The sequence below is a fragment of the Phalaenopsis equestris genome, unplaced genomic scaffold (genome assembly GCF_001263595.1).
Source record: "Phalaenopsis equestris unplaced genomic scaffold, ASM126359v1 Scaffold224810, whole genome shotgun sequence".
Taxonomy (NCBI): Eukaryota; Viridiplantae; Streptophyta; class Magnoliopsida; order Asparagales; family Orchidaceae; genus Phalaenopsis; species Phalaenopsis equestris.
The window spans coordinates 62,524-81,370 of NW_018242879.1; the positions used below are offsets into that span (position 1 = coordinate 62,524).

The 18,847-nt window shown below is 35.0% G+C and overlaps 1 protein-coding gene across 1 annotated transcript; it reads left to right on the forward strand.

Annotated features, from left to right (window-relative positions):
• Positions 1 to 438: 438 nt before the first annotated feature.
• LOC110037768 (pyruvate dehydrogenase E1 component subunit beta) lies at positions 439 to 18,456 on the forward strand. The gene is made up of 4 exons (XM_020742469.1): positions 439 to 628; positions 941 to 1,041; positions 1,229 to 1,272; positions 17,269 to 18,456. The coding sequence occupies exons 1-4, from the start codon at positions 535 to 537 to the stop codon at positions 18,239 to 18,241; spliced, it is 1,212 nt and encodes a 403-aa protein (XP_020598128.1). The 5' UTR covers positions 439 to 534; the 3' UTR covers positions 18,242 to 18,456.
• The last annotated feature ends 391 nt before the right edge of the window (positions 18,457 to 18,847 follow it).

Here is an 18,847-nt window from a genome sequence, read left to right on the forward strand (position 1 = left end):
ATATATATATATATATATACTTGATAAGTAGTATTTCGAGTCAAAACGAGCCGAACACGAACGAACATATCTTAGTTCGTGTTGGGCTCGTTAACTTATCAAACAAAATTAACGAGCCGAACACGAACTTCTTAACTAGCCGAACACGAGCTGTTCGCGAACAACGAGCCCTTTTTACAGACCTAGATGTACTATTCCATTAAAAAACATAAAAATTAATAAAAAATTTCGAGCTAATTTTTTTCCAAGCTGAAATCGTCGTATTAATTCCATTACAAAAATTAAGCATTTAAAATGCCGATCTGTCTATGTCGTCTCCTCCTTTTTATTTTGTCGATGAAAGCGAGGTCCGTGGAGAAGGTACCGCGGTCTTAGGACGAAACGAGACTTCGATCCGTCCGCCTACCTAACGGCCTCCTACCCTTCGCGCTTCCATAAATCCCACCTCCTGAGCTCTCCCTTTATCGAGCTGAAAATCCCACCTCCTGAGCTCTCCCTTTATCGAGCTGAAAATCTCAAGGTTATTTTATTGTTATGGCGGCTGTTCTACAGGCGGCGGCGCTCCTGATGGGGTTCCAGAGCGGCATCGAGAGATTTCGGCTCAGATCGGTGCTCCGATCCTCTCCGGGTTAGGCTGTTGTTCTTCCTAAGAAATATGTGCTTCTTCCTGCATCGTTTCTGTGATTTTTTTGAATGTGATATTGTAACTTCGGTTATTTTTGTTCGGTGTGATTATTGAGGTTTCCGAGCTTCTTACGTGGAATCCCTGTAGAATTCTGTCGTTCTGTTTTGTTTGGTTCTCCTTGTAGTGCGCTGGCTATGTTGTTGATGTGAAATCAAGAATTTTATTATTTTTTCTTTTTTGTTTTTTTGGGTTTCTATGGTAGTTGGAGTTCGATCTGTCAATTTTTAAAAAATTTTTTGTGGCTTATCTTGGCAGTTCCGCTGGAGCGTGCTTTGGTCGTTAGAGCTGATGGGAGGTTATCTGCAATTTCTGGTGTGATGCCTCGGAGTGTTAGGTTGATCCCAAATGCAGTTGCAGTTAAGTGTTGTTTTGTCTTTATGAATTGGTTCTCACCATATGCCAGTTTTTATTTGGCGCTGCAAGATTAGCATTTAATTCCCATGTGACTTCAACTTCATAGTTTAATGTAAGTGAAGGCAATGGAAAAACCTCTTTTTGCATTCTCTGTTTTTCTACTAAGCGTTGATTTTTTATTTGTTTTAGGCCAAGGCCGATACTACCGGTACCTCTGCTGCCTCGAAACCAGGGTAACCCATGCTTTAGTAATCAGGATTTGTAACCAAATGTGTTTCTTTTTTACGGAAAATTGTTTAAATTAATTATGCTATCTCTTTTTTTCTCTTCAAACTTATTTGACATAATTATTCTGTAAGCCAAATAACTGTTTTTTTAGGGTATGTTGTGTTTCGAAGCACAATACTCACACATGATCATGCTACATTCAAACCCTTGACCTCTAAAATGGGTTCTCAAGCATCAACCATTAGGCCATCAGCAAATGAAGAAATTGGTTTCTTTTACTATAGGCTAACAAACTGTGATGGCTGAATTGTTTTTTCTTTTTTGTGGCCGTTTGGTTTGCTAAAAAAGAAATGCAATGTAAAAGGTTTGCATAGTACCATGATTACAATGTATTTGAAATCAAGTTGCTTATTCACTATAAAATAAACGTTATATTTTATGTATTTTTTGTTTGGTTTGAAGTACATTGAAAACAATGCATTTCAAAATATATTTTTTGGTCTAGTGACAGTTGAGGTGGCGACGACGACAATGGCGGCTGGGGGTGTTGGCAGGCAGGCAGAGGCTAGCGACAGGCGAGCGAAGGCTGGCTACAAGCAGGCGGGAGATGATAAAGGGAAGGCGGCAGGCGGGTGGGCAAATGCAGGCAGCGGGCGGGAGGGTGACGATAGGTGGGCAAGTGGTGGCCAGTGGCCGGGGGGGGGGAGGGGCTGAGCAGCAGCCGACAGTAGGCGACGGGCTGTGGAAGGCCAGTAGTGGTGGCGGCTGGCAGGGGGCAACGGGTGGTGGAGGGCAGCGATAGGCAGTGACGGCTTGCTTATAGAATTTTACATGAATGATGTAGTCTAAATTTAGCCAAATCGGTTGAATTCCAAAATTTAGCTAAAATGACTACAGTGCCAACTTCAAATTCATTCATATTTTACATTGTATTTATAAGTCATTATACCAAACACAAAATCTTTTCAAATCCCTGCAAAAGAATTACAATACACCGCTAACTCACTCAACCAAACAACCACTTTGTTAGTTCCTCTAACATGGACTTGTGCTTCTTATTATAACTTTCATCTATAGAAAAGGATAGAGCATAGATGTGTAAAAATAGTAAGATTGACTGCCTTTATGGCAATTTTCTTCATTCATATATGCATAAACAAATATGTATCATCTCATGTTGAGACATAAATAACCTAATTGTATTAAGTAATGATATTGATCAACATGTAAAAAAGATGAGTAGAAGTGCAAATTTATGCATCTTGGTTATTGACAGATAATGTTTCTTGTTGACTTGACAAGTAGAGGCAAATTTGAGATATTGATTGGTGTTTGTGGATTTATTAATTGATATTGTGTTTTGGCATAATTGTTTAGAGCTACCTAAAAAAATTTATTTTGCCTTCTAATTTCTAATGATTGAATCACGCATAATGTGAAAATATCAAAACTAAAATTTTTTCATTCGAAATTCAAATGGTCCAGGCAAACTCTAATCAGAGAATGATGTTAGGATACCAATGAGAACCTAAATTTTGATGGTATAGAGGGACCTTTACTGGAGGGGAATCTATATAGGGACTTACACTCCATAGAAAGGCACAATGATTGTATTCATTGTAGAAATAGTGTCAAGATATATCCTTTAAATGCTACTACAAAATTTCATTTTATCTTAAAGTTCTAGTAACTGAAGAATGCGAAAATGTGAAAATGTGAAAATTATCACAACAACAACAACAACAACAACAACAACAACAAAGTCTTAATCCCACTGTGGGGTTGGCTACATGAATCCTTTTTCTCCATTGCGTCCTATTTAGTGTCATATTTTCATTTAGTTCTAGTAAATTAAGATCATTTTTTATACAATAAGCCCAAGTCTTCCTAGGTCTACCTCTGCCTTTCTTAACACAAGTCGAATCTAAAACATCTAGTCTCCTAATCGGATCATCAGATGGTCGACGCTTAAAGTGACCAAACCATCTAAGACGACTTTCTCTAATTTTGTCCATCACAGGAGCTACACCAACCCTATCACAGATATATTCATTTCGCATTTTGTCTTTAAGTGTAAAGCCACTCATCCACCTAATCATTCTCATCTCGGCAACACTTAACTTATTATTATGCTTCTCTTTCAAAGGCCAACATTCAGTGCTATAGAGTATTGCAGATCTCACCACTGTCTTATAAAATTTTCCTTTCAGTCTAAGCTATACTTTTCTATCATAGAAAAACTTCAACCAACCACTTCAACCAACCAACTTGAATTCTACTATTAACATCCCCATCTATATCACCATTTCTTTGAACAACGGACCCAAGATATCTAGGTTCACACTTTTTAATAATCTGTCACTATAGCTATTACTACTAAAATTACATTCTATGTCTTCAGTTTTAGTTCTACTTAAATGAAGGCTTTTAGACTCCAATGTAGACCTCCATAATTCAGGTTTTTCCTGGGATTTTTCTCTCGTTTTATCCACTAGAAGGATATCATCAGCAAAAAACATACGCCAAGGTACATCCTCCTGTAGATGTCCAGTTAGACCATCCATAACTAAAGCAAAAAGATATGGGCTTAAAGCCGATCTTTGATGTAATCCAACAAAAATAGGAAAAATAGGAAAATATCCTCCTTCAGTTTGAACACAAGTAACAACTATAGTATACATATCTTTAATGACTTGAATATAAGCCATATCAACACCTTTCTTCTCAAGAACTCTCCAAAGGATATCTCTTGGAACCTTATCATAAGCTTTTTCTAAATAAATAAAAATCAAATGTACATTCTCCTTATTATCTATGGACTTCTCCATCAAACGTCTCATTAAATGTATCGCTTCCATAGTAGACATGCCCGACATAAATCCAAATTGATTATGAGAAATCTTTGTGATGCGTCTTAACCTATGTTAAATTACCCTCTCCCATAACTTTAAAGTATGACACATCAACCTAATCCCTCTATAATTTGCACACTCATGTGCATCCTGTTTATTCTTAAAAATGGGAACCAAAATACTTTTTCTCCACTCCTCAGGCATCTTTTTAGTTTTTAAAATAATATTAAAGAGTTTAGTAAGACAAGAAACTTCCAAATCTCCTACAAATCTCCTAAATATTTCCACACTATCATCAGGACCTACAGACTTTCCACCCTTGGTTTTCTTTAAAGCCTCCTCAACTTCTTTTTTACTAATGTGACGATAAAAATGAAACGTTTTATTATAATTCACGATATTAAGATCACTTAGGTGGATCGTATTTTCAGAAACTTCATTGAAAAGTTTATCAAAGTAACTCACCCATCTATGTTGAATATCTTTTTCTAAGAAAAATACTTTTTGATTTTCCTCTTTAATACACTTTACTTGAGTTAAATATTTACTGTTTTTTTCTCTTTGTTTGGCTAGTTTATACATATATTTTTCACCCTCCTTAGTATCTAATATACTATAAATATCATTAAAAGCATAATTTTTAGCGTCATAGATTGTTTCTTTTAGACAATTAAAAAAAATTTAATTCAAATTTTAAAAAATTCCTTTCCATTATAGTTGTTGGACATATGGAGTTGCATTATAAAAATTTTCATAAGAAAATGCATAAATCATGGAATTGGCATCATTATTCTAGCAATATATTTCTTAATGCGTGCAGAGAATTTGCAAGGAACTCATCATACATTCTGTTACGTGACCTTTTAATTATTTTAATGGTTGAGAAGCTTTATGGCTGACAATTTATTTCAATTATAGTAGTAGATATTCACGAAGTTATTGCAAGCTTTATTAATTCATTAATAAAGGAATAAATTAGTGACATCCTCGTCATTGCCAAATTTGGTGCAACATTGAAAGAGTGGATGCCTTGTCAACTCATTTTGACATGCATCAAGTTCAATTAGTTTTGACACTTAAATGCAAGTTGCCATATTTGACTTAATTGTTAAGATAAAACTTATTCATAAATTCATGAGCACTTTTATCATTGATTTGTTGATATCCATTTTTAGAATTCAAAGTGTACACCTAGAGTATTTTAAGGATAGACTCGCCAACCGAACTCAAGGCGAACTTGCTAGCTAGGTTCAAAGCTACTTGCCAGTTGGATTTGAAGTAAATTTTGCAAGATTGTAGAAATTTTGACAAATGCATGATGAAATTGCTGACCAACTAATCTTGTGCTTTGTCAGCCACACTCAAGAACTACTTGGCAAATTCTCCAAACAAACCGACGACTTTCTTTGAGGTAGTCGACGGAAAATCTAATTTCTTACTTTGGCTACACAACTCTTTATTTTATAAAAGTACGGATATCACACAACTTGACAAAGTTAATTTAGTTGAGTTGACGAGATTCGGCTAGGGCCCTGAAACACCACTTGGAGGATCCAAATCTAGGATACACGAAATAAACAAAACACAATGCAGAGTCTTGTTAAGGAAAACCTTATTTATTATTCATCCCCTTCATCCCAATGCCTCTTGCCTATTCATGTACAACAGGATAGGGGCCTAAGAGCAAACACATACACAAGAAAAAAAAATTACAATTGTTTGTCATTCTCTAAATTTAGCTCCGTCTCATTCTCCTCAGGCAAGAGTTAAGTTCACTTGGGCATCTGAATCTTGTTCAAACTCACAAGAAGGCGTTAAATCGACAACATTAAATGTGGTGGACACATAATAATCTTTTGGAAGTATATGTTTCACAATACAAAATGGATCAACTGCCTTTTGTTCAAGCTTTCCAAAAGCGTTAGGTGGAAAGCATTCTCACCGTAGATAATTCCATACCAAATCACCCTTATTAAAGAAGCAATTTTTTAGTATTTATTAGCTTGATTTTGATATGTTGCATTCTGCTTTATAATCTTTTCTCAAACAAGTTCATTGAACCTCCATTTTTTTATACCGCTGCTCAAGTGTCCACACTACAATTATTGATCAGAACAAAGGGAATGTGTTTCATTTGTGATATGGGATTTTGACTGTAAATGATTTCAAATGAAATTGCGTTCGATGATCTAGCTTCGAGAGTAATAATAGACAAATTTTACCCTAGCAATAATTTGATCCCATTGTTGAATAATCTTACTAACAAAACATCACAGGAGATTTCCCAAACTTTGATTGAAAAACCTTTGTTTGTCTGTCCGTCTGATAATTTGCCGTAGAATTATATTGCAATTTTGGTTATTAATTTTCTCCATTAATTCTTCCAAAAATGATTTAGGAGTTCTACACCATGATCTGAAGTAATGGTTTAGGGAATTATGTGAAGACGAACTACTTCTCGAAAATAAAGGTTTGTAGCATGGGTGGCATCCAATTGATTTTTCAAGCAACAACTTGTGCCATCTTGGAAAATATGTTCATGAACACTATAATAGAGTCATTGTTGCATTGAGTGTGGGGTAATCCAACCACCAAATTTAAATATCATCGGTCCAGTGTTTGTCTCTCATGGGAAGGGAAGATACAATGCAATATTGTGAGTTCAGGTTTTGGCAAGCCAACAAGTTCGACATCTCTTGATGTAGTGATCCATATCTCAGTTTACTGATGGTCAATAAAACTTATCTTTTATGATAACTAAAGTTTTGTGGTGACCAAATGTCTGACCAATTCACCATCATGACACTCAACTTGAATGGCTGACACTCAACTTGAATGGCTTTTCATGTAGAGCATTTGGGAATACACAATCAAATTTGTAGGAAAAGAAAGCCTTCTTTTATATGGAAATTTTTATGTGGCCCTTGTTGACATTTCTGCCAAATCACTTGAAAGTCTCCTTCATGATTATATAAGTATTTACAACAAATCCAATTTCCTTGGATCATGAAGTAGTGATCACCATTTGCCATTGACTTAATGAATCAACAATTTGATTGGAAATTCCTGATTTATGCTTCAGACAAAAATGAAGGTCTAACAAATACTCAACCTAAGTGGCATGTTTTCCTTTTTAACTTTTTCGGATTGTGAAGGTTCTTTAATGCCTCCTGATATGTAAATAAGTCGTTTGTTAGTTAGTACATAATGACTCCAATGTTGAAGAGTTCACACTTCCACATAAAGTTTTTTTTTTTTTTGGAAATGGAATATATCATTTTGGGACTTATTAACATTTTCACTAAAGTAAGTGATCGGGTGACTTTTACTCATTTGGCTTAACACTGCATCAATGCCAACATCGGAACCATTAACTGTTTCAAACCATCACATTCAACTTCTAATATTTCATTGAAATCCGGTAGATCTAAGACTTGTGTAGTGGTCATCAAATTTTTCAACAATCGAAACTTGCATGGGCCTATTTTTTCCATATTAATTAACTTGATTTAAGTAGGCCAGTCAACAAAGCATTGAGGGAACTGAAACTTTTGATAAATCTATGATGAAAAGATGCTAACACATGGAATCATCTCACCTTCATGAAAGTGTGAAGGGTTGGCCACTCCCGAATGGCGTCAACCTTAATCAGATACATTTTCATTTATGAAGATTAAATCACTAAACCCAAAAAATTAACTTTAGTAACCAAGTATTCACATTTGGTGAGGTTGGAAAATAGTTATTGCTCTCGCAAAACATAAAAAAATTGACGTATGTATTGGATATGATCTTCTATTGTCTAATTATGGACTAGACTATTGCGAAAGTTTATTACCATGTATTTTCCTTTGAATGAATGAAAGACTTGATTCATAAAAAATATGGAAGTGCTTGGAGCATTTGACAACCCGAATGACATAACTATTCATTCATATAATCCATCCCGCATCTTATACGTTGCTCTCCATTTGCCTCCATCTCTCATTTCGATTTGATGGTAGTCTCCCCTCAAGTTAATCTTTGAAAATATTGTAGCTCCATGTAATTGGTCAAACAAATCATCAAGTTTCATAATAGAAAAATTGTACTTAATGATTATTTTGTTCACAACTCGGCTGCCTATAAACATCCTCCTTGATCTATTCTTCTTAGGAACAGGAAGAGCTTGAATGGTGCAAGGGCAGAAACTCATCTTTCAACTCCACTTAATCAACTCATCTAATTTTCCTTGGTCCTCTTCATTGAGGCCAATGATAAGTTAGATAGTTTGGAATAATTGAGTTGGAATTAAGTTGACTATATTGATAAATCTATTATAAAAAGATGCTAACACATGGAATCAATACACCTCCGTATAATTGTGACAGGTTGGCCACTCCCGATTGGTGTCAACCTTGACCAGATACATTTCCATTTATGCAAAAAAAACCATAAAACCCAAAAATTAAATTTAGTAACCAAGTATTCACATTTGATGAGGTTGGAAAATAGTTGCTACTCTCGCAAAACATAAGAAAAATTGTGGTATGCATTGGATATGATCTTCTATTGTCTAGATGCAGACTATAATGTCGTGAAAGTGTATCATCATGAATTTTCCTTTGAACGAATGGAAGACCTGATTCATAAAAGAACAAGAAACTGCTTGGAGCATTTGACAACTTGAATGACATAACTATTCATTCATATAATCCATCCCGCATCTTATACGCTGTTCTCTATTTGCCCCCATGACTCATTTGGATTTGATGGTACTCTCTCCTCAAGTAAACCTTTGAAAATATTGTAGCTTCATGTAATTGGTTAAACAAATCATCAAAGTCTCAGAATTAAAAAATTGTACTCAATGATTATTTTCTTCACAACTTTGCTGTCAATAAACATCCTACTTGATTTGTTTTTCTTAGGGACAAGACGAGATTGAATGGAACAAAGTCTGACATGCATCTTTCAACTCTTTTTTAATCAACTCATCTAATTGTCGTTGGTGCTCTTCATACTTTTTTGAGGCCATATGATAAGTTAGACAGTTTGGAATAACTGAGCTGGGAATTAAATCAATTACATACTGCATGTTCTGTAAGGTAGCTTCAGCAGAAACATCTAAAAGCTCTTGTAATAGAGGTCCAATCACAAAGGGGCATTTAGGTGCTCGACACTTGCCTTCGTTAAAATCAATGTAAATCCTATTTTGGCTTCTTTTAAGTCTTTCAAGAATAGTGACTAGGGTAGATTTTCCTTTTCTATTGCCAACTAAAGGTGTTCTTTCATGGGCATCAAAACAATAAGTGTACCATCCCTGGTAAAGGAGTATGTATCAGTAAATCCATTGGGTATTATTCGACAATCATATTTCCACAGTCGACCTAATAAAAAGTTGATATGCATCCATGGGAACAACATCACAACATATTTATTCCCGTTGTTTGTTGGTGATTAGAAATTGGACCAAAATTGTTTGGCAACATTAATTTTGTTGGTTTTTTTTAGCTGATAGGGCTGCGGATGGTGTTGGGTGGTCGATACAAGTCTCTCCACATAGGTAGTAAAGATCATATTTTGGCAACTTCATCAATAACAAGGTTGCAAACCTTACCTTGGATGGTACACCTCGTCCAAAAAATAGTGGCCAAGCCATTCGTCTTTATTGTCACGTTCAATATTCAATATGTGTCTGATAATTCTCTTTTGTTAGCTTGAAGATTTTATTCTTCAAAGTGCATGTGACATTCCTTCTTCATATGGCTTTTTCTTTCAAAGTCACTTCAAAAAATGACACAACCCAACGATTCATATAATGCAAAATTATGTGATCGAACCCGTGACATTTGAAGCATTTTTGAGTTGGCTGATTCAGTTGCAATCCTATAGTTTCTCGGTTTGAACCCCTGATGCTATGGTCTTAGATACCACTCGTTTGCTTATAATTGTGGGTTTCAAACCATTCACATTATTCAATACAGAATTGTCTCTGATAGATCTTATGTTTTGATTTTATTTACCCAATCATTGTTGTATTTCTACTTTTAAATTTGGACTAACATCTTATCCAATAAGGTTATACTTGCGCCACTTTAGAAATAGTTGGGCTTCAATCCACAAAGAAAATGAGTAAAATGTTATTTTATTTAGATTCACACAGATTTTATTTTAATCCAAGTTGATCGACTTCGACAACATACACTTAAAAGTTTTTACGACTGAAGATTGTGAATATGAATTAACTTATTGTCAATAGTGTTTCGACAAGAACTTTCGCTGTATTTTTTTCTTCATTTTTATTCAAGATGTCATCTTAGATATCCCTTCCCCTTGCCAGGTTTGCTTCAAATTTTCTCACCAAGGAGAATATTTTTCAATTTGATCGCCCCAATTATATGATGCATTCTTGTTGTACCACTTTGAATTCAAGAATTCATTCATTTTTATGCATACAATTGATGAACTTGTCCGAATCCAATCTTCCTTTGAAGTTTTGAATACACTTTATGAACCTATTGATGGAATGGATTTTTGTCACAATCTTGATCATCCTCACCATCCACTTCACTTCGACGTTCCCCTCAATATCGTTGTTTAAAAATAAAGTCATTTTTGCAATTGGTGAATCTCTCTTTGAAAATCTTTAATTGCAGTTGCTTATACCTAACATTAATTATTTCTTTGTGGTTACATCTTCTTTGGCTCTGATACCAAGATGATACCGCATAAGGTGACGCGGTTAATCTAGCCAAGTCGGTGAGATTTAGCTAGGGCTTTGAAACCCCACCTAGAGGGCCCAACTCTAGGATATAGGAAAAAAATACAACACTTATTGTTAAGAAAACTTTCTTTATTGTTCATCCTCTGACGCCCCCCTTCCTATTTATATAATAGGACAAAGGCCGATGAACAAACAAATGCACATGAAAAAAAATTATGAGGGTATATTATTTGCTGAGTTCAGCTCTACCTCAAGTACTCAATGAGCCATATTTGTACTTTTTATTATTTATTTATCTCATTATATAGCTTTTCTCTTAGGCATTAAAAATTGGATCCTAACTTATTAAGAGTCATTAGGAGAACCATGGGTACATAATCAACTATATTTGAGCTTTATATGGTTGAAATTCTCATAGCTTCTCTCTCTCTCTCTCTCTCTCTCTCTCTCTCTCTCGTCTATTTCCTCTATGTTTAATAAGGTTCTTGTTTAGTTTACATCATAAAAAAATTAAGATTCAACATTTTCAAAGATGTGGAGGGCGGTGAGTGTTGATCGATGCAGTGAAGTATATAGGATGCATAGAGAATTGTAGACGACGCATTAGAAGAAACAACTAGAGAAGTTATAGAACATTCAATAAATGCAGAGAATAAAAAATGTGGCAACTATGCAGCTCACTGAGATGGGAGAAAGGCAAGGGAGAATAATTCAAGGAATCTTAGAGCATATTTCAAGAACCGCCCGCTCTTAGGTTGCAGTTGCTTGAAGAGTTTTCTAATTCCACTTCCTATTGGAGAAATTTTCATTTGAGGACATTTTCTAACTTATTACCTATATTCCATATAAGAATAGTCAACTCTCTCGTCTAGCCAAACAGAGAGGCAAGTTATGAAGAGGAAACCATAAATGGCTAACACTTTCTCTAGGGAGAAAGCTAAAACCAAGTTACCGGCCAAATTCAAGTTCCTTCATCTTGACTAATACAAGGGAAGAATTGATGCCACCGAGCCAATTTGAATATGCTCTGTTACTGCTTGATGTCAATAGTATTTTGGAGTTTAATGTTATTTTCTTACAATCTTCAGTGAGTTAAATTTTAGAAGATTTTTTTTGTTTTTCAATTGAGATGATTACATAGTTTGAAGATTTCAAAAAGGCATTTATTACATTGCTTGTCAGTGCCCTACAACTACAAAAGAACTCTTAAACCTTGCTAAAGATGTGGTAAGAGAAAGGTGATTGATCATGAGACTTCATTATGAGATTCCAGCAAGAGATGTTGGAATTAGCTATGGTTTATGCTTCGCCTCCAAGTTCCTTTATGGTAGTCGAGAATATTGGCAGAATTATTTGATCTAATTAATAAACATATGGATGCAGAAGATTATAATAATGAGTTGAAGGTTTCGACTTTATGTTGACATAAAGTATTGAATCTGGTAAAGAAAATACAGCAATTTTTAAAGGATCTGTAGAGTCACTCAAGATTTCTAAGTTTAGGAAAATCTTCTTACCCTCATCAGCAGTGGCCTAATTGACATTAGCGACCTAACTCCAGCCCAAGTGAGTTCAACTTGAGGACTATGATGGCAGGATAAGGGAGAAGTTGTTTTTGCCACTACCTACTCGCTAGTATCCCATAATTATTGTCTATGAGTATCAATGATCGAGTACCAGGCTTTCTAGCATGATCATTCTCAGGATACCGAGAGTTGCCAACATTTCAATAATTTGTGGTAACTCATTCAGGCCGAGAAGCTACTTGAATTCAATCCTGAATGACCTAGGTAGAAAGTTGAGTAAGGAACCAATGAAGTAGTTTAGAAAAGAACTTGTTGTTGCTTGCACTATTCAATTAGCTAGAGTTGTATCAACACTATTGAGAGGATTTGAAGATGCATATGCCGAGCTAGTCTTAAGAAGCTACTTTGCAAGTGAGAGATTTTTCTTAATGCCGTTAAAAATGGGTTTTTTGAAATATTGTTGCCAATCATTATACTAGGTTGTAGTACTTATTGAAGTCGTCACAAGATCAACTACAGCTTGAGCTTGATTTCTATTTAGAAGCTCACTCATATAATAATGTATTATTAAGATCACTTAAAAGTTGTTACGCATAACTAGGATGATAAAATTTTTTTTAGCAAAAGATAAGGTCACTTTACTGTCTACAATGATCCTTTCGTTAGCTGGCTTTGATGCTGCTGAAATGACTTCCTATATTGGCATAATTGGAGTAGTCAGAGAAATCTTCAAAAATAAAAGAATTTTTAAAATAAAAAATTAAAATAAAGAAATAGTAATAATAATTTTTTCACATATATAAGATCATTAGTGACTTCTAGGATGACTTCAAAGTGCATAGGTTTGCTAGCTGTTGGTGGGGAACTCCCAATGCCTCGGTAGAGGTTTTCATAGGAGTTGAAATGCTTCTTCATCCCTGCTTGCCTCAGCTAGAGCCATCTCAATCTTTGTCTTCTTTCTAAAAAGCTCATACACTTTTCACATTTACATCTCATTCGAGTACTCACCAGCATGGAGTTTTCAAACATCCTTGCAATGTTGTAGAGCTTGATTGTGATAGGAAGGAGATGGCTCAAAGCTCTTGTAACGCTTTTGATAAGAATGTAGGATAAGTTTATAGGAGATTGACCTTGTTGATGTAGACAAAATAACAAAAAGTGAAACATCCCGACATAACAAAATTTTAAATAATAACATTTACCTTTTTTGTATAATAATTGTTTTATCCGGCTAGCTCGTCTTTTATAAATGAAAGAAAACTACAAATTTGTCATAGCTAAGCCGAGAATCTTCATGAGAGAAAAGCCAAGTGATAATTTCAAAATTTTTAAGGTTAGTTTGCCACCGTTCTCTTATTTGTTTCATAATAGCCTTTTAATACAAGAGAATTAATGAACTAAAAATATACACCCACAATACTCTTAAGGGAGCTCTTGCCCATCGAACTCAAGATGGACTCTCCAGCCAGGTTAGTAATAATATTCATTAATCGAGTTCCAGGCAATACTCTATTCATGTTTGAAATAGATTCAACAAGTCTATGAAAAATTTATTAAACATATGATGAACTCGCCACCAATTAAACTTGAGCATAGTTTCCTACACTCGGGAACTACTTAGAAACTTCTTCAAAGGTACTAGCGACTTATTACTTCGACTACATAGCTATTTAATTTTATGGAAAGTATCCAATTAACCTTGCTATATAAATTTTATCATTCTTGTGTCTTGTTATATAGTTTTTCCTATAATTCTCGAGAATTGACTCCAACCTATAAATAGAGGGTTGTGGTGAGGCGGTGGCACACATTCATCTGTATTTGAGTTTTATTTTGTGGAAATTTTCAAAGCTTCTCTCTCTTATGTTCTATTTATTCTCTTTCCTATCTCTCATTCCTATTGTATGAAGTATAGTTTTGGTATATTTCATGAATAGATAACTTAGGATTCAACACAATGATTTGCTATGTATTAGTAATTCCACCATCTTCTTTTTAAAGCGATTATTCAGCTCTTGTATTTGAAAATCAACAATGAAAAGAAAAACTGCTACTCATAATTCTGTTCCACTATGATATGCTCTCTTAGAAGATGAGATCAACATCTTTCTCTAACATTACAAGCACTCAAATTAGGAATATTGTATCGTTTATAACAAAAAAGATACCACTTTATCATATAAAAAATCCCTTTCACTTTCTTTTAACTTTTGAATAAGTTTCTTTTTCATATTGAATTTTCAAGGTTTCATATTGAATTTTCAAGGACCTACTGGAATGAGTAAGGTACGGGGCTTTTCATTGAGGGAAGTATGCCATAATTTTTGTTAGTTTGGCTGATATATTGATGTTAGTTTATACAAAGTGAGATCAATCATTAAAGGATATATAACAAACTCTTCAGATTCGATTCTAGGTGCTTTCATCAGGAATTAATCTAATCATTTGGATTCAATTCAAGTTGATTTCATATGCAGTTCATAATAATTGAAGGCTGATCATTTATTTGCATATGAGATGTGAAACTTTACCAATGAGGGTTATCAATAATGGATTGGGAGTTTATTTGAAAAAATAATGCAATCATTTGTCAACTTAGTCAAGCACATACTGATAATATTATGAACCTGGATAAAACTAAGTACGGGCATGATGCTGGATTAATAAATTGCATACAAAGAGAAGTATGCATTTAATTGTATCAAAAATTAAGTGATTTGGATTTGATCAAATTATGTAGATTTTAGACAAATAGAAATTCAAAATTTCCGATAAAGCTTAAATGATGTTTTGCATGCCCCTTTTTATCGCTTTACGCCATATAAAGAGCAAGCACTACGAAGGAGTTACTGCTGACTAGTTAGATGATCCCAACTTTTTCTTTTTCTGAGAAATCCTATCCTTTCTTATGAATACTCTAACGAATCATAAAAATACTAAGCCTGTTCATCCCTTTTTCTTACTTTCCAAGGCTATCTTAATTAGAATGTTACATACGAGAATATGTCAGTCTGTAATACTAGATGAATTAGTTGAGTACAGTTAATTAAAACTACATATTTTATTGGTATGTCTTGGCACAGTAATAAATAAAACTTAATAGGCATGCTTCCAAAATAATTCCAGCCTTAGATGTTTGCTTTAAAGGATGCTTTAAATGTAAGGCTGCATTAGAGAAGTAATGGATTTAGATATTAATAATACTGACGTGGACTATGCTATACTTTTTTTTTTCACTCATTTATCATACTGCTTTTAGTGATCATGAACTTACCTTGTTTTCTTTAATTTTTGGATTTGTTGGAACAAGTACCCAGCTCTGCGCCATCATTATTCAAGTTTTTAAGAATCAAGATTCAATGACTCCACCTTTAACCAAACCGACACATAAGGAAATATGTCCACCTTGCATAGTTTGTAGTGGTGTTTATGGTAGAAATTCTTTGAGGACTTAGATGTGAGTCAGCTATTCAGCTTTCTTCTAACAAACATGATTTTAATTTTTGTATTGATGACGAAAGCACCCTCAGCTGAGACATACATAGGTTAAGTGGGCAATATACCTATCCAATTTGCTTCAAAGGCTAAAATATTTAGATTATTGAAAGATATATTGAAGGATAGGCCATTTATTTTACTCGGCTTCAAATTTGAAAATAATTGCTTATTAATTTATTGGATATTTTCATTAAATGTTTCAATGTGGTGTATTGTTTCATACTTCAGTAGAGGCTATAAGGGATGATATGCTTGTCAGTTTATGGGATGATTTCTTTTGATTTGGCTCTATTTGTATTTTTTGTAATAATCATATTTATCGAAGGTCATATATATTTATAAGGGCGTGTACACTTTTATTAGTGTTCCTCTTTGATAATTTTTGGCAATAATAGAAATATGCATGTCCGCAATTATGTATGTGCATGTGCATTTATACGTATGTGATAGGACTGTTGTTTATGGAACACACTTTATGTTTATGTATATTTATGAATTACCCATGTGCATGTGTATATTTGTAGGAGTTTTGTCTAATGCTCTATTTAGAGCTTTTTTGCCCTTCAACACATGTTTCTAATATTTTGACTCTCCTTATTCGAATAAGTTGGCATTTTGTTGCGATAATGAAATCGTCACATTATTGGGTTAATGGTTGGGGTTCGGGTTTTGCTATATGAAGCAAATTAAGACGGCATTTGGCTGCGATTTAGATTCACGTTAAATAAAATTTATCAAATCCGATAGATCCAGATTTTTTAAATCCACATTGTGATGGCTCTGCTCACAAATGCGGCGGAATAAATCCGTCTCGTAATTGGATATATTGAATCTGGATTTACGTCGTATAAGTGATAGAACACGCGAAGAAAAATATGGAACATGAGAAAATGGGATTTAGTGGAAAATTGGATTTAATTTTTATTTTTTTGGTGGATTTAAATTAAATTCATGGTTACCTCCGATTAATAGGATGCTAACAAACACTGCCCTAGTTTAACACACAGTTCGCAACTTGTAACATATTTTTAATTCTAATAGCAGTAAAAGTTTTAAGTAGTCTCTTCTTTTTTTCGACGGAGTATGGGGTGCCATAACTTGATATTTATACATGCAATGCATCATAAAAATGTTTCTCAGCACAGTTTTGACCTGCCGCTCTTTTCTTGGTTGTATGATACTGATACAATAAAGTTTTTGTGGAAGGTGGAATTGGAGTCCTTCATATTTTAGTATCCAAGTTAAAATTAGTAACTTTTTTCCTCCATCTTGGCATGCTAAAATATTCTTTTATCATCATACTAAAATATGTCATGGAATCTTTTCTTTTTCTATTAGTTTCATTTTTTTTTTTCAACTTATTTCATTTCTAATCTTCCTAATCTTCATATTTCCTGTATTTGAAATTGCTGGTGTCAGCCACGAGCTTCTACTATTTGAGGCTTTAAGAGAGGGCCTGGACGAAGAGATGGAACGGGATCCCCGAGTGTGTGTCATGGGTGAAGATGTTGGCCACTATGGAGGGTCATACAAGGTGACCAGAGGTTTAGCCTCCAAGTATGGTGACCTGAGGATTCTTGATACCCCCATTGCTGAAAATTCTTTCACAGGCATGGGCATTGGAGCTGCCATGACTGGCCTGAGACCTGTAATTGAGGGCATGAACATGGGCTTCCTCCTCCTCGCCTTCAACCAGATATCTAATAATTGTGGCATGCTCCACTACACTTCTGGAGGCCAGTTCACCATCCCAGTTGTGATCCGCGGACCCGGGGGCGTTGGCCGTCAGCTAGGTGCAGAGCACTCCCAGCGCCTTGAGTCTTACTTCCAGTCCATTCCTGGCCTTCAAATGGTCGCCTGCTCCACCCCCTACAACGCCAAGGGCCTCATGAAAGCTGCCATCCGAAGCGAAAACCCCGTGGTTCTTTTTGAGCATGTTCTGCTTTATAATCTCAAGGAGAGGATCCCCGATGAAGAGTACATGCTGTGTTTAGAGGAGGCGGAGATGGTTAGGCCTGGGGAGCACGTTACCATCCTAACCTACTCTCGCATGAGATACCATGTAATGCAGGCTGCCAAGACACTGATAAACAAGGGATATGATCCTGAGGTCATTGATATCAGGTCATTGAAGCCGTTTGATCTCCACACCATTGGAAACTCTGTCAAGAAGACTCACCGTGTACTGATCGTCGAGGAATGTATGCGCACTGGAGGGATTGGCGCAAGTTTGAGGTCGGCCATTATTGATAACTTTTGGGATTATTTGGATGCCCCAGTTATGTGCTTGTCTTCGCAGGATGTACCGACTCCCTACGCAGGGACGTTGGAAGAGTGGACTGTTGTGCAACCGGTACAAATTGTAGCAGCTGTGGAGCAGCTCTGCAGGTAATTTTATTGTCTTCATGATGCCGGATTATTTTATCCAAGAACGCACTTTTATTTATTTTTCTTTGTTGTTGTGCTTTGTTATTTCTGTTATTGTATTTTAGGCTTCTACATTGCTGCTATTAATTTATTTAGAGCCGGCTATCCTGTTTTCCTTTTTATAATGAAGCCTGGGAAGAAATAAATTTTGTTTTTCTTGGGGTAACATTTTCAGTAAGGATTTATAAGTCTTGTATTTTTTTTTTTTAATTTTGATTTGAATATACTGACCTGATTCTGAAATATATCTGCCTTTATGAACCATGAATGGATTTGTTTACTTTATTTTTAGTTTTATTTTGGGAAACCATTCGTTTGGGGTTCTATTCATGTTTTTAGTGAAATGCTTGGAGTTCAGTGGTTAATTTATTTTGTGGAAGTGTTTGTACCGGATATTATAACATCTTTGGCTTGTTAATTATGAGCTGTTATCGTAATAAATATTTTGTTTTGCAAACTTTGACCGTCATTATTTGATACAATGTGAGTCGTGGGCTGAGCAGACCGAAACACCATGTTATGCTTTGAAAGGGTTTATTTTTTGGGGCCTGTGTAAGATATGGTTTAGTTT